Source organism: Calcarisporiella thermophila (assembly GCF_041956535.1).
Source record: "Calcarisporiella thermophila strain CBS 279.70 unplaced genomic scaffold VTP21scaffold_7, whole genome shotgun sequence".
Lineage (NCBI taxonomy): Eukaryota > Fungi > Calcarisporiellomycota > Calcarisporiellomycetes > Calcarisporiellales > Calcarisporiellaceae > Calcarisporiella > Calcarisporiella thermophila.
In genome coordinates this window covers 26,807-42,059 of record NW_027192197.1, presented here as the reverse complement: position 1 = coordinate 42,059, position 15,253 = coordinate 26,807, and the positions used below count along the sequence as shown (strand labels likewise).

General features: G+C 47.7%; 7 protein-coding genes across 7 annotated transcripts; 3 read left to right on the top strand and 4 right to left on the bottom strand.

Moving 5' to 3' along the window:
• Window positions 1-759: 759 nt before the first annotated feature.
• On the bottom strand, window positions 760-5,263 carry VTP21DRAFT_10290 (uncharacterized protein; the record flags this gene model as incomplete). The annotated part of the gene is made up of 11 exons (XM_069389610.1): window positions 760-832; window positions 898-931; window positions 996-1,961; window positions 2,024-2,145; window positions 2,217-2,580; window positions 2,664-2,766; window positions 2,831-3,950; window positions 4,022-4,172; window positions 4,236-4,686; window positions 4,753-4,960; window positions 5,058-5,263. The coding sequence occupies 11 exons, from the start codon at window positions 5,261-5,263 to the stop codon at window positions 760-762; spliced, it is 3,798 nt and encodes a 1,265-aa protein (XP_069252913.1).
• A 1,514-nt stretch (window positions 5,264-6,777) lies between these two features.
• On the bottom strand, window positions 6,778-8,106 carry VTP21DRAFT_10289 (uncharacterized protein; the record flags this gene model as incomplete). Its single annotated transcript, XM_069389608.1, has 4 exons — window positions 6,778-7,028; window positions 7,114-7,465; window positions 7,543-7,794; window positions 7,915-8,106. 4 exons carry the CDS (start codon window positions 8,104-8,106, stop codon window positions 6,778-6,780), a joined length of 1,047 nt encoding a protein of 348 aa, XP_069252912.1.
• Window positions 8,107-8,360: 254 nt separating this feature from the next.
• Window positions 8,361-9,038, bottom strand: VTP21DRAFT_10288 (uncharacterized protein; the record flags this gene model as incomplete). Its single annotated transcript, XM_069389607.1, has 4 exons — window positions 8,361-8,436; window positions 8,503-8,621; window positions 8,691-8,821; window positions 8,891-9,038. The coding sequence occupies 4 exons, from the start codon at window positions 9,036-9,038 to the stop codon at window positions 8,361-8,363; spliced, it is 474 nt and encodes a 157-aa protein (XP_069252911.1).
• Window positions 9,039-9,655: 617 nt separating this feature from the next.
• On the top strand, window positions 9,656-10,189 carry VTP21DRAFT_10287 (uncharacterized protein; the record flags this gene model as incomplete). Its single annotated transcript, XM_069389606.1, has 2 exons — window positions 9,656-9,779; window positions 9,876-10,189. 2 exons carry the CDS (start codon window positions 9,656-9,658, stop codon window positions 10,187-10,189), a joined length of 438 nt encoding a protein of 145 aa, XP_069252910.1.
• A 23-nt stretch (window positions 10,190-10,212) lies between these two features.
• Window positions 10,213-11,723, top strand: VTP21DRAFT_10286 (uncharacterized protein; the record flags this gene model as incomplete). Its single annotated transcript, XM_069389605.1, has 3 exons — window positions 10,213-10,443; window positions 10,521-10,845; window positions 10,957-11,723. The coding sequence occupies 3 exons, from the start codon at window positions 10,213-10,215 to the stop codon at window positions 11,721-11,723; spliced, it is 1,323 nt and encodes a 440-aa protein (XP_069252909.1).
• Window positions 11,724-12,553: 830 nt separating this feature from the next.
• On the bottom strand, window positions 12,554-13,202 carry VTP21DRAFT_10285 (uncharacterized protein; the record flags this gene model as incomplete). Its single annotated transcript, XM_069389604.1, has 4 exons — window positions 12,554-12,790; window positions 12,866-12,981; window positions 13,050-13,072; window positions 13,150-13,202. 4 exons carry the CDS (start codon window positions 13,200-13,202, stop codon window positions 12,554-12,556), a joined length of 429 nt encoding a protein of 142 aa, XP_069252908.1.
• A 448-nt stretch (window positions 13,203-13,650) lies between these two features.
• VTP21DRAFT_10284 (uncharacterized protein) lies at window positions 13,651-14,731 on the top strand (the record flags this gene model as incomplete). The annotated part of the gene is made up of 2 exons (XM_069389603.1): window positions 13,651-13,810; window positions 13,881-14,731. 2 exons carry the CDS (start codon window positions 13,651-13,653, stop codon window positions 14,729-14,731), a joined length of 1,011 nt encoding a protein of 336 aa, XP_069252907.1.
• Between the last annotated feature and the right edge of the window lie 522 nt (window positions 14,732-15,253).

The following is a 15,253-nucleotide window of genomic DNA, read 5'->3' as shown; positions in this document are numbered from 1 at the left end:
CAAGAGTCGTAAACAAGTTCGGTAAAAATCGCGACGAAATGGAAGCATGCTGGATCAACTGGAAAGCTTCTCCAACTCAAATGCCAATGCCATAAGAGAAGATTTCGAAATATCTTGCTGTAACTGATTCTCTATGATCGTGTAAGCCCTCCACAAGGCTAAAAGAATGAACTTCCCCAAGCTCTGGTTTATTACAGACCCGCATGGGTATGCTCCAGAGTGCTGAGAGCATATAATATCCTCTTTTGATTTTGCTTGCTGCTTCCACTAGGATAAAAGCATGTATATTATTCTAGTGGATATTCCACTTGCATTATGAGATAGCATCCAAGTCTACGTGATATAGAGAAGCCAATTGTAGTATAAGACGTTCCTTCAACCCAGATAGCCTTCTACGCAATATTCCATTCGCCCGAATCCTTGTGGAAAATGCTTGGAAAATCATTCTTAGATTCTTAGCCAAAGTTGCTCAACCGCTGAAAGTGAATTTACAACTTTTATTTGTGGCCTATGAACTTTATTGTTTAGAGCACTTAGTCCGTAAGGGATCAAATTGAAAAATAAAAACAGATATAATGAATGTGAATAAAAAATCATGGCAGCAGTTTGAAAATAAAAGTAGAGATAATCCTCATCTAAATCCTGAATACATGTATATCCTTGAAGAATAATAAAATACAAAAAGATACATAAAATAATTAGTGCTTCCTCTCCTAATGCTCTTTGGTATTCCTCACGAGACAAAAAGGCAGACAGACTCTACGATGCTAAGTTTTGCTGGTTAGCTAGTTCGCTATAGACGCCTCCTCGAGCAATGAGATCGTTATGTTGCCTAGAAAGCGTGGGGCAATGATGAATAAGACGAAAAGAGAAAGCAGGAAAACAGCATATACTTACCCTTTCTCTACTACACGACCCTCTCTCAGAACAACTGTCAATGAATTCATAGTTAGAATCTCCCTAAAGAGCAAAGCTTACTCCGCAAAGTTATTTACCAATGAGATCCGCATCTTGAATCGAAGAGAGCCTGTGAGCAATTGCAATTGTGGTTCGTCCAATCATGGCATTATTTAATGCGCCCTGCACCATTTTCTCTGATTCCGAATCCAGCGCGCTGGTCGCCTCATCCAGCAACAGAATTTCCGGGTTCCGCAGCAGCGCGCGCGCTATGGCTATCCTCTGTTTCTGTCCACCCGAGAGCTGGGAGCCATTCTCACCCACTCGAGTATGATAGCCGTTGGGCAGTCCAGTGATGAAGTGATGAATATTGGCATTGGTTGCTGCTTTCTCGATGTCTTCCTGAGTGACCTTTTCATCCTCGCCGCACCCATATAGGATATTTTCCCGCACTGTCAAGTCGAAGAGGACAGGCTCTTGTCCCACCAGCGCTAGCCTACGGCGCATTGCATTTAGCTGCCAATGCCGAACATTGGCTCCCTCAACCAGGGCTTCACCCGATGTGGTATCATACCACCGCAGCAAGTGCGCGATCACGGTCGATTTTCCGCTCCCACTGGGGCCAACCAGAGCAATCTTTAGGTTCTTCTGAATATCCAATGACACGTTCTCAAATATGTTGATCTCCGGTCTTGTTGGATATGCGAATGTTACATTTTGTAGTGCTGCAGTGCCGGGTGCGGGACCCTCGAGCTTTCCATCCACCTCGGGGTCAATGGTCGTCGTCTTATCAAGCAGCTCGAACAAGTTGATTGCGGCTTGGCGGGCTTTCACGACCTTGGGCATGTGTGCCGAGAGGTGGCTCATTCCAAAGGAAGTTAGCACAACGGCAAATGCCACGGTAAAGACCTGCTGGTTTGTCATCTCCTCCGAAGCGATGAGGCGCGAGCCGAGGTAAAATGCGAGGGCATAGATGAAGAATTGAGAGCCTTGAGAAAGTCCATAGCCGATGGAAGCCACATACGCCTGCATGAGAGCTGCGCGGTGTGGCTTTCGGTTACAGTCTAATAAACGAGTACATTCAGCACAAGGTGTATGGAAAAGCCTCTACTAGTCTCTATCATACCAATATACTTCTTCTCGAAGACGTCCTCGGCCGCAAGCGATGCTACGGTACGAATCCCCCGGATAGCCTCGCCAACAATTTTACCAGAGAGTGCATATTCCTTTTTTGTTTTTCCAGAGAATCTATGAAACAGAGAAATGGAGACATGAGATCCTCCTCGAAGTCGGCAATAAAATAAAGGCTTGAAGAGTACCCCTGGAGAGATTTGACTTGGAACACCATAGTCAAAGCGACAAAAGGCATCGAAGCTAGAAGATAGAGCGTCAGCTTCCATCCATTGCTGAACATTACAACGAATCCAAAAACTAAGGTGGCCACCGTTCTCCCTCCGTCAACGAAAAAGGCGTTGGGAAATTCTTGAACGGCTGTGACATCTTTGGCTAAGGACGCAGTAAGCGCACCGGTGGAATGGGCCGGGTCATCGAAGAAGGCGATTTCTTGGCGGAGAAGATTGCGAAAGATACGAGAACGCAAGCGTCGCACTAGTCGCTCTCCACAGAACATCATAACCCCATCTTTGAAAAACCCAGCAATCAAAAATGCTACGGCCAACACAACTGGTCATTGTTATGTAATAAAGAGAAAAAATGGTTGTCATAACATCCAAAAAAAACGTCGGTTTTGCAAAATCAAAACTCACAATACATCAACGCCCAAGTCCTTGAGGCGCCCTCCACTTGTGCGGGCGGCTTGCCAAAGGCATCGAACAATCGGCCAAGTAGCAAACTGTGTGCAGGAAGAATCTATATAAGCAGCAAAAAGATTAAGATTATACCCCAAACACAAGCATTCATATGCTCTTCTTACCGCTCCTACAACGGCGCTTCCTAATACCGAGGCTGCCATATATTTCCAGTCTGACGCCATCATTTTCACAATCCTTAAAAGAGGTCTCTTCTCCTCTTTACTTTCAAACACCGGGCTACGTTTGCTTTTGACGACAATAGTTGGTTGCTTTGTCAAATCCGACTCTGGCTCCGAGGATTCATCATTGCGACTGTCATCGCTGCCTGGAGGGGAGGCCTCAGTCGTTATGCCACTGTATTCGTGTGTCTTGAGCAGCTGCTTATTTACGTAAGACATATAGGCACCTTGCTTTGCCATGAGTTCATCATGGGATCCTTGCTCGACTATCTTGCCTTTCTCCATGACGACAATCAAATCTGCTTCACGAATGGTGGAGAGCCGGTGGGCAATGATGATCGTGCTGCGATCCAGAGCCGCCGCCTTCAGAGCCTCCTGGACAAGTTTTTCTGACTTGGTATCCAGCGCCGAGGTCGCTTCATCAAGCAACAAAATGGATGGATCGCGGATCAGGGCTCTTGCGATGGCAATGCGCTGTTTTTGACCGCCAGAGAGCTGGGATCCTTTCTCGCCAACGAGAGTGTCATAGCCTTGAGGAAGTTTGGAAATCATCTCATGGCAATTAGCCTTGCGGCACACCTCTTCCAGCTCCTCCTGGGTCGGATTTCGGTTGCGCGCGCCTAGGGCAATATTGTTGCGAATCGTATCGTCAAAGAGTACAGGCTCTTGCCCCACGATCCCAATCTGATTTCGCAACCATCGCACGTTCAGCTCCCGCAGATCAATCCCGTCAATGCGAATGCTTCCTGCATTGGGGTCATAAAAGCGCTGCACCAGCTGAATGATGGTCGATTTTCCACTTCCAGAGGCTCCTACCAAAGCGACCGTTTTCCCACTTGGAATGGTGAGGTCGATCCCACGAAGAACTTGAGCGTCAGGGCGGGTAGGATAGCTGAAGTGGACATTTTGGAGCGTGATAGTCCCTGTGCAACTGGTAGGTGTAAGGCCGCTGTCGTCTGCTGGGGGAAGCGAATCTATCGGAGGCGTTCGATCGATAGTCGCGAAGATCTTATGAGCTGCTACCTGTGCCTCAACAAGACTTTTGTAGTTGGGCCCAATTTGACTGATCATCGTCCCATTAAATATCATTAATACTTCATTTCAGGTCTAACAATATGAAAAAGTTTCGTTTACCCAATAGAGAAGGCCCCAATGAGCAAGGCAAAGAAGGATTGCATGACCTCAGGGGCACCCATGGCCCCTTGAGAGATCAAGTGAGCACCGTAAAGGAATCCTATGGCATAGCTGACATAGACGGTGAACATTACCAATCCCAGGAAAGCCCCTACAAGAAAACCAGCAGGATTAGGAACAGGGTTAACCTATTCGCAACCTCGATCAATCTTACCAGATTTCAGGGCTTTTCTCACCCCGGCGCGGTAGGCAAAGTCAATCTTTTCCTCGTACGAATTGATGAACCGCGACTGCAACGAGAAGGCGGCCACCGTGCGGATACCCGACACGGCTTGCTCAACGATGGAGCCCGCGGTCGAATAGGCATTCTGCGCCTTCTGAGACTCAAACTGGATCACATTGGTAATCGAGTATACCGAAATGCCAAGCAACGGCACCACAACTAGTAGCACCACTGACAATTTCCACCCGAAGACAAATGCCGCAACAAAGCCGGTAACAAATTCGGTCGTATTCTGGATGACGAGACCAACCTTGTCGGAAAGCCCCTCCTGGATCAGGAAGGTGTCCGAGGCGAGACGGGAGTTGAGCGACTCGGACTCAGCCTGATCAAACCAGCCTTGATCCTGACGGAGAATTGCGTGGAAATAGAGCTCGCGGATACGCTACCGCATGTCAAAAGGGTTAGGCCCGGCTTTGCGAATGAGAGAGTATCTAAGCTAGATAATCACCTTGGCCTGGTTCTCACCTGCCAGTGTCCATAAGCACATGGATGCATACGACGTGACGACGAGAGCAATCCCGAACCAAAGGAGGATCAGGATAGCCTCCGTCATCCCTTGAGAGTTGGTCTGGGGATTTGAATTCGAGGTGAAGTTCTGGACGAGTTTACCGAACGAGACGGCTACCAATGGCTGCGTGATACCAGCCAGAATGCTGCTAATGATACCGAGCCTGTAACAGAGCACTCCCCCCCCCCCCCCACCACTTGAGATAAGCATAGAATGGAAAGAAGGGTGGAAGATTTTCCACTTACACTATCAAGAATCTGTCCAATTTCGACGCATACCGGTAAAGCTGAATATAGGGCACTCTGGCCTTTACCTCCTGGGTATTTTTTCTTCTCCACCAAATGCCAAGAAGCTTGCTCGTTAATTTCCCTCTTTCTGCCTGTTTTAGTGACTCAAAGTCTTTCGATTGCTCCTTTTCAATTGTCAGGGTGACCTTCTTATCCTCCGGCATTAGGTTAATGGATTAATGAATATAGAATAATGCGCGAGAAATATTAAATGCTACGATTTTCTTAGGTATGGCTCTTCGCCTTATATATTTCGCGGGGGACAAGATATAACTTTGAAAAGAGTAAGAAACAGAGTTTTGTATCACCTGTATCAGCTATGCCCGAATGGTAACCTAATACACGCGTAAGCTAACCGCACGGCGTGTATACGCACACGCAATTCCCTTCGCCCCCGCTTCTCCTTCCTCCAGCTTTGATCACCGCAGGGAAGCGCTTCCTCTGGTAATCTGTTCTATATAACTTGACCATTTCTGCTTTTAACACTAGGCAATGCTATCGATATCGAGCATCGTCTGAATAGCAAGGTACCTCGCGAGGCATTTGATTGGCTGGTGACCATATTCAATCTCGGCGTATTTCTGAAAGATTTGCACTGCTCAAGCTACGGCTTGTGTTAGACTAAGGTTGACGTGGAAAGATTGGCCAATCTGTCGCGTCGTTTCCGGACGCTTAGTTTGGGTGCCTCCGAGAATTCATAGTCTTTACCAGGCCAATGGCAGTAGTCCTTCCCCAGTGAGCGTTTCTTGGCTGGCATTAGATCCGGATCGATGTGAAATCAAGTGGAAGCCTTTCAGCTACACCCGCAAGACAGAGTCGATTGCTTTGTCAAGTATTTGTTATGTGCCTCTCTTAAGACGAGCGGAGCTTGTGATCATTGGATAGCCATAAGAGAATGGAGTGTATTTGCTACCTCACAGGAGAAAGTATACCCCTCTTCATCGAGCATATATATTGATAAGAGTATATGCTACTATCTATAACTAAGTGGAAGTACACTAAAAATAAAAAACAGAATCCCAATTAGGAGTTATGCAGGATTCAACCAAGGGAAGTACCAGCAATATACTGAAAACCAAAATCAGGTACCTAAATACAAATGACAGAGGGGTAGAGACTATAATAGAAGAACTCAGTCTCAGTTTTGCGCCGACACATTGGCTTGCGGAAGAGTAAATAAATTCCAGGCGCTTATCGACAATCGTGCGCAAACAAGAAGATAACGTTATATTTTGGAGCGTTTCTAAGGTGAGCTATGAAGACATAGAAGAGGTTGGATTTGAGAGTTTAGCGCGGATCGTAATCACTTTATTCGGAGTTTTTCTGCTGATCCTCGCGTAAACACTGAGGATCACGAATAGACGAAAGACCGATACGCTATGGAGGTTGGACTAGACCACTATTCCTAGCCTTCTTGCTCTGACGCCTTCTCTCCCTATACCCACCAAATTTTGCAGTACTCTTTCTGCCAAGAACAATTGCTCTATTCTCTTCGTTTCACCTTAAAATTTGGTGAAGGGGAGAGTTGGGGTGTTTGGCCGTTGGATTTTGCTGAACGATTGTATAATAAGTAGGGAAATGTATTGAAAAAAAAAGTTGACAAACGAAAATACACAATAGAGAAAAGCTCGAGCAAAGGGAAAAGAAAAAACGTAAATGTAACAGAAAGAATGGGTGACTAGTATCTCCTTCGCAGCAATGAAGGTTGGAAATCAATAGGATGAGTCTCTGGCGTGGCATCTTCATCCTCTTTGTAAATCTTGATGGTCTTGTCCGCCTCGCCCGTAATCAGGCGCAGCCCTGTCCTATCGAATGTGGAGCAGAAGATGCCTGCTTCGGAATCGAGAGAGCCTGGCTGCACCGTTGTCTGCATCGTCTGGAATTTGTATCCGGATTTCCAGTCGTAGAAACACATGGATCCGTTGTCGCCTAAATATCAGCCATCCCAAATAGACATTAGCCTCCGGATAGAAAAGAAAAAATAATACTATCAAAAGGAGGTCGTCATAGTTACCGCCAGAAAACACGACGCCATCGTCATTGATGCTCAAAGTATTCACGATGGCATTGTGCCCTTCCAGATTTTGGATAAAAGTCCCCTCAGGACACCGGAAAGTCTTGATGTTGTCCGCAGAGCCACTTGCAAACGCGAATTTGGTCGGATGGAGCGCAAGGGCACGCACCGACTTCTTGTGGTGGGTTAGGGTGGTCATGGTTTTGCCCGCAGCAAGATCCCAAAGTCGCACTGTTGAATCCATCGAGGCAGTGATGACCTGCGGATCCACTTCCTGACATTTGACGTCGGCAACTGTAGTGGAGTGCCCCTCAAGGACGTGAATACACTGTTTGGTACGCATGTCCCAAACCTGTAGCACGCCAAATAAAAGCAACGATGAACATACCATTCGCTGTAAACTAAATCAAAACAGGATAGCATTCTCACCCTAGCAACCGCGTCACGCCCCGCACTAACTAAAACATCCAGGGTTGGATGCAGTGACAATGAATACACGCCCGACAAATGTCCATGATAATGGCGGATGACCTTATTCTGCTCCAAATCCCAGCATTTAACCTGCTTGTCCTCGCCGCACGAGAAGAGATAAGGATGTCTATCCGAAACTGCAAGGCCTCGTACCGCTGAGATGTGGCCTGTGAGAGAAAGCTTCAGGGTTCCGGAGGCAAGATCCCAAATCTAAAGTCCAAAAAATATAATCCAAGGAAATGGAGATTAATTTCAAAAATGAAATGACCGGATCTTGTCGACTATTTCTATTTTTTTTTCCTCTGCATCGCGCAGGAGGCAAAATATCACCTTGATAATACGATCTCCTGCACCCGTCGCAAACCATTCGTTACCAGGCTCAACGGCAATGGAGCGCACCCATCCTAGATGCCCACTAATGACGCGCAACAACTTCCAAGGAGCATGCCACTGCGGGCGTACGGTGGTTGGAGCGTCGCGACGGACCGTCAGCGCCCCGTTTGTACCATTGGGAGTTGACATCAGGGAGACCTTGATCTAGAATGGTGGATAGCAAAAGGAAGGACCAAGGAAAATAATAGCCAAGTGCGTGACTGCTGTGATTTCAGACCCAAAGTAAATACGTAAAATTTTGCCCAGTAGTATCTTCAAAGGGCTCGGAAGTTGAATCAAGCCAAAGGAGTTTTATTACAAAAAAAGCTTCCTCGTAGAAAGGGCATATATACAAATGATCCGGTGGAGTTGTTTAAACTTTTATAATTCAATGTATTTTTCTTTTAGTGCAGTTTTGCCACCACAACAGAGCAAGAGGCATGGCGAATAGCATACTCCGAGACGCTGCCCAAAAGTTTCCTAAATCCATGCCATCCTATTAGTTGGGTGAACCGAGCTTGACAGAGAGTGAAAAGGCAAACTTACCTCTCGAAGTAGCCGAGACCGCGAGAGCTCACTACCATCAGGTTAACATGCGCGTCCTTGGCGTAGTTCATTATTTCCTCGCGGGGGTCGCCATGGAGGATGACAACCTGGGTTGTTACCTAGCAAATAAAGCGAAATAAGTCCACCAGAGAGTTGGACAGAAGGACTACCAGAGTAGAACTACATACATCTTTCTTGTCGCGAATTTCCTTTGCAATGCGGTTTAAAACCTCTTCGCCGCGGTTCCGGATTTCGCTGACGCAAGTACGCAGGTAGTCGGCGTCATTAGCATTTTCAATATTGCCTTCGGAGAGCCAGGCTATAACATATACGCAAGCAGAAGGGTAAGGGACTAAGACGCTCTAGGCAGAATGGGAGCATGGTTTACCGCTGTAGTCATCGGTGATGACACTGACAATCACACAGTGGTCCTTGCCGCTCATGAGGACGTTCTCGATGGCCCAAGGAACAAGTTTCTTGGCTTGGGGAGAGTTGTCATAGCAGAGCATGACCTTGCGGCGGTTGTGGAGTTCCATGCTGATGGGAGGGCTTTTGCGGTGTTGGTAATAAGAAGAGAAGGTGGAAAAACCGGGTTTCTTTTGTGTAGGGGAAAAACAGAAGAATTGACCCGTGCTTTATATAGTCTCTACCCTCACACTAGGCTTAGGGCCCACTCAACAAAAATTATACTCCGAGATCAGATGATGAAATCGCAAACGCCCAATTTTATTCCCGCCTTCTTTTGCATCGAGAATGTTTATTTCCACGCGCAGTGCCAAAAATGGGCATTCGAAATGGGTTCTGAAGCTTTATTTCAACTCAAGAATTTAATATGGCTTGGCTAGGTTAGGTTTCTCCTGCCGCGCAAATCCCCCAATAGCCCGGCGGTGCAGGAAAATTATGGATTGCATAGGTTATATATGTGTGATAATGAAACGCTCTAGCCACTCAGTGATCGTGATCAGCCAATGGCAATTCCTTTCGACCGTTGTTTTTGGCCGTTTTCCCTTGATTCCGAATAAAATGTTGGCGAACGAGACCCAGTTTGGCTGTGCTCTTCCTTTTTTTTTTCACTATCCCACATTCACGTCTCTAGACTCTTTTGCTACTTGCATGCTTCGCCCCCATTATTGCTTTATGAATATTCCATAAAATGCTGACTACGGGGGCATTAGCCCATATCATTAGAAGATTTGCTGAGAAGTCACAGGATGACTCCATTCCTGATCTCTCCATTTCGGATCCATACTACAACCATATTGCGGTGCAAGTCAATGGTGAATCTTTTTTTTTTCCGCGCCATTAACCCCCTAGCTTGTGTGGAGTATCCTGCTTGCTGATTCCAATACTTTATTTTTACCTTGCTGAAATAGTCTATTGTAATATCCTGAGCATCATTGGAGGATGCGTGGTCATTTTCTTCACCTTCTTGCTCTGGCTCTATGACCGCAAATTCGTCGACCGTGTGAGTCTACGCCTTAATCTTGCCATATCCATCTGCGACATTGCGAAATCGGCCGGCATCTACGTTTACACATTTAAGAATGCCTCCGGTAACTGTGCTCTGCTCCTCGGATTCTATGAATGGAGAGCCGAAAATGCTGACTTCTTGCATGTTTCTTCTTTTTTATTTCGGGTGATGGTGCGGGGGGAAATTCAGACAGCTTTGGGTGTAGCTTCATTGTGATGTTTATTGTGTTTACCACGCATATGTATCTCTTTCTCAGCGTAGCTATTGCCGTGAATCTTCAGTGGATTGTGCTGATGGAGCGACAGTTTAAGCCGTGGATGGAGGGCTGGATCTACTATTTCGGGTCGCTTCTATTTTCTTTGTTGTTCGCCGTGATTCCATTCGCCGCGGGTCGGTTCGGATTCGACAGGGCACAGGGCTTCTGCTGGTACCAGAACAGCCACCTGCTGAGCAGCAAACTCTGGGAAGTGGTGAGTAGTGGTGCAGGCTTGTGGATGAGGAGGAAAACGTTGGGCTATTCCGTATTGCTTACCTCTCTGGACGTTAGTTTACCTTCATCGTGCCCGTGGTCATCTGTATTATATACTGCAACATTGTGGTGGGGATGGTCGTGGCGAAAATCATCCGGGAGAACCGGAGTCTCAAGCGCCACTTGGACTCCTCGGGCCTGAGCGATACCTCGGGGCACTTCTCTGCCATGCACCGGCGAACACGTTTGGCCATCAACCAGGTCATCGTGCGTATCCTCGCGTATCCGCTGATCCCGTTTATAACGCAGTCGGTTTTCATTGCCAGCGAAATCTACTGGCAGGTCAACGACCGCATTATCTTTATCCTCACTATCGCGGGGAATGCGTCTACCGATCTCCCTGGTAAGCACAACTAAACGCTCACAGAAAGAGGACTTCTATTTCAACTCTCTTGCTCACCGGCTTTTCTCTTCAAACGAACCCCCCCCCCTCCCTCCCTTTGGCACAATGTAGGCGTCTTCAACTGCTTAGCCTTTCTCATTGATCCTGCCGTATCCAACTCCGTAAGAAAAATCCGCTGGGACTTTATCGAGCGCTACGCGGATGACCCGCGGGGAGGATTCAGGACGTGGTTTGTGCGCAAAGTCCTGATGGGCCGAATGGACTACATGGAATTCGGGTCTTTCAGTATGACCACGACCAAGTCGGGGGCTTTCTCTCCCAACCGAACCGGCTTCGCTAAAGACGAGGGGGTAGTGGAGGAGGAGAGGGAGAAGGAATCGGAGAGAGAAATGAGAGAGGGAATTCCACCCGTGCCCGGGGTGATTAATCATCGCACTAAAGAGACATGGCCCCAGTTGGACGACGAGCTAGGAATGGAGGGACTAGAAGCGGGGCCCATGGAAGAAGAGGGCGCAGTGAGCAAACAAGGCGGTCGCAAGGAGAAGGTGGACGAGCCAAGCGAAGCGGTTGAACCGGCGGAGCAGACGTCGATGGCGGAGGCAAGAGGTGAGAGGTTGGAGGGGGTGCGGAGGAAGGAGAGTGTGGTCGTGGTTATGCCGGAAGAGGGAGAGGATGACATTTCAACGACCGTGACCACGAGCAACCAAGCCGAGACGGAGCAGACCCCCCAAACTGTTCGGCCATCCAGGAGGCGGAGGCGGCGTCGACCACGACGCCAGAGCATCCACGATCTCTTGTATCGGACCCCGACCGACCACAACAACGAGGAAATGTACCGTCTTACTGCCGAGGCGAGAGAATACATCGGAAAACTATAATCTTATGAGTTCTTGGCTTTATTTAATAATAATGCGTCTGTCTTCTTCCCCCCCCCCCCTTCTCCCCCATGTTAAATATGCGTCAGTCAGTAAAACTACATTACCTTTCATCCTCTCCCCACCTGCAGCATCCCTTCCTGGGTAGAAAGGGATTTGTGGCCACCGAAATTTTAGGACAATACCATAGTGTTATGAAGAGATGAAAATTTAGTCCCCAATCGGGCCAGTCTTCAGAGACTCTGTGGTTTCCTCTTCAAGTGAGCCCCTTGGCAATAGAAATTCTCCACGAAGTCATTTTTTGCTTCCACTTGCAGTGGGATATTCAGCCACCGCCCTTCTTCTTCCCTGGATGAAGTACAAGCTTTGTTTTGAAGGGGGGAATTTTCCAGTAAAAGGGGGCTTCTCGGCCGGCGTTAGTGATAGATCTGAAAGATGTCTACTTCATCTCCGACCGATTTTTACTTTGCTTAGTGTCATCAGAACAATGGGGGTCTGGAGATTGCCTTTTGTGAAAACCACGGTGGTTCGAATCAGGCCACGATAGGCTGGGGAAAGACAAGCTATCGAGTACCATCTTGTACCCGCCTTGGGGGGTACAAGTCAAAATTTCAAGCCCGATTTGGCTTATCACTGGGATGGATTGGTTCATATGGGGATGGCCGGATTCGAACAGAAAAGGGGAAAAGTGCTTTCATTGATGATTGAACTGAACGCAATAAAGATATAGACACAGGCAGAGGATATGAAATAATTACACAGAGGGATAAATATGGGGAGGCTAACTATACAACTCGAAACAGTCACTCCAAGGTTAGCTAGAATATACACAGTTAAACGCTTTGCCCACCCGTGAAGCTCGAGGCCGCATGCTCTTGCTTCATGAATCCGGCGGCGGCATAGAAGACCGCGGCCAGGAGCAGGGTGACTCCCCCGGCAATGAGGCCCGTACTACCGAGGAACCGGGACAGAAAGATCACCACCGCGAACACAAGGTAGAGTGCGGCGCGGAAGAAGTGGTTTTCGAAGAATTTGATGCCGGCCTGGAAGCGCTCGCTGACGGGACACCACTACAAAATGGAGTGAATAGGATTAGCGCTCCATGAGTCGCAAGAGGTTCAGCCAAGGGGGCATCAGATTATTACCCGTAGACAGAATGGAATCTCAATAAAGCAGAGGATGGCTGCTAACACCAGTCCAATGATGCCAAAGACGATGTTGGCCCCGGTCACCACCGCAAGAATACCGAAAATAACTAGCACTAGACACAGAATCGGAATTTAGAAAGGGGAGTTATGAAAGCAGACACCACCGCATTCCAGGACTTACAAATCGCGGAGAGGATACCGACCCTAGCGTAATCGCAGCAAAGCAGGGAAGGGTTAGCATAGACAGCTCCAGCTTGGCTCCATTAGACATTGGCACTCACCATTGCGCGTAAATGGAAAAGTTAAGTGACTTGAGCTCTTCAAGGAAGCCCATGGTGATTGTACGGCAGAAGGCAAATGAACTAGAGAAGAGAGAAGGGTGCTGAAATGAAACAGTAGAAGTAGTGAGGCAGGAGCGCAGGCTAAGGGTTTATAAAGGGGAGAGGAATGAGGAAATGCGAGAGAAAAAAATAGAAAGAATCTGTAGAAAACACCATTTCCAAGACTTTTCTTTGAAGTTTTATCCAATTTGGATGCCGCCCAGGAACAGGGAAATAAGGTTCTGCCCGGCCCAATCCCTCCTCGGTTCAGATGATATCAGAGATTGCCGCAGCACAATAGTGAAAATCTTCGGTTTGAGTCGGAACAGAGATGCTTTTATCTCTTGCAAAATCAAAGGGAAAAATGTTGTGTCTAACCCCAAACCTATTGTTGTTATTATTGCTCTCAGTTTTTTGATTTAATTATTTTTTTTCTCACCCAAAATTCAGATCTTAGAACACATGCTCTCCATGAATTCAAACAAACGATCCCATCCGCACAATTCCTCCTCTACAAAGCAGATTCTTGATTATCTGCTCGATGTGGGAGTGCATTTGCGACTCAACCGCGGCTCTAAAGGTGAAGATATAAAGCGGAAGGAGGTTGAGCTCATAATCGACGGTATGTATGCCTGGTGTCGACATGTCTCTTCATACGCCCTACTGACATTCGAGCTTTTTTGGGATCATAGGCATTCTCTCCAACTCCAGCTCCACAATCCACCTTCCCCCCAGCACCGCGCAGCGTCTCTTCTGCTATCATCTTCTCGGGCACCTCGATGGGCAAACGGCCGCCGAAGCTATCCCTTCGTTTTTAAGGCTGTCTGCCCTTAAGGCACGGGAAATGCTGGAGCAGGATCGCCATCTTGGAGAGGATGGCGGAACCTTAGAGGAATGGTATGCTGTGCTGCTGGAATTAGTCATTCAGGGCGCAATAGAAAAATTGGACAACCCCAAGGACGTGATAGATGTTTTTGCCTATGGAGAGGTGGAGGAGGAGGAAGAAGAGGAGGAGGAGTTGGAGCACGAGGAGGGGCAAGAGGAGGGAGAAGAAGAGCATGATGATGATGAGGAGGAGGAGGAGGAGGAAGACGAGGATGACCATGATCACGTCCCCGAGGGGGCTGCGCTTCGCCGTGCAGACCACCATCTTCTCTTTGCTAAAACCGACGCTCGCCGCAAATTTCTCGGCCAACTCCACGAATACAAGACCGAGTTCATGGCACCCCACCCTGACCTTACGCCGGAGGAGAGGAAGAGTGAGCTCCGTGAGAAACATCCCTACGATCACCTCCGAGCCTTGCTGCGCGGATACATCTCACGGGTGATTTCGGCTCTAGAGCGGCCGGTCTTGAAGCAGCACGACGACAAGGACCATCCGCTTTCCGTCGCGCTCACGCCCTATGCCGCGCATTTTCGATCTGTGAGTGGGACCCTTTTGATGCCAGAGCTGGTGGACTCGGAGGTAGACACGGATGCCGAGAACCACGAGGAAGGCGACGAGGTGGTACGGCCCGTGAAGCGGGTACGGCAGACGGCCTAGACGATTGGCTCTTCTCTCCTACCTCTATTCCCCTCCCCCCACCACACACACACTATCCGATATTAAATTATTCGCTGTATACTATAAACTTGCTTTTGTGTTTTTTTTTTGCATTTTTAATCCTCCGCATTTCCTTTACCCTATCCCTCTCTACTTTTTAATTTTGCTATGCTATTTTGTGTAATTTAACTGGGTTTTTTTCTTCGATTGACTCTACTTTCTTTCTCTCTCTATATATTAGCTGTTCGTTTGTACTATCTGAAGCTTACACTATTTGGCCGTTTTTTCTTTCATTTTATATACCATTCTCAATAAAAAAAAAATGTGTAATAGAAAAACAAAAGTGGGTGGAAATGAGAGGGGGAGAGGGAGACAGAAAGACAGAGAGAGAGAGAGAGAGAAAAGAGAAGAGGATGGGAGACATGGTTAAAGCGGAGATGGAATGAGCCAAAGTTCGAGGGCAATGTAGAGAGTAGAACTGCAAGGAAGATAGCATGAGAAATCGGAGTCAAGGGTTGGGGG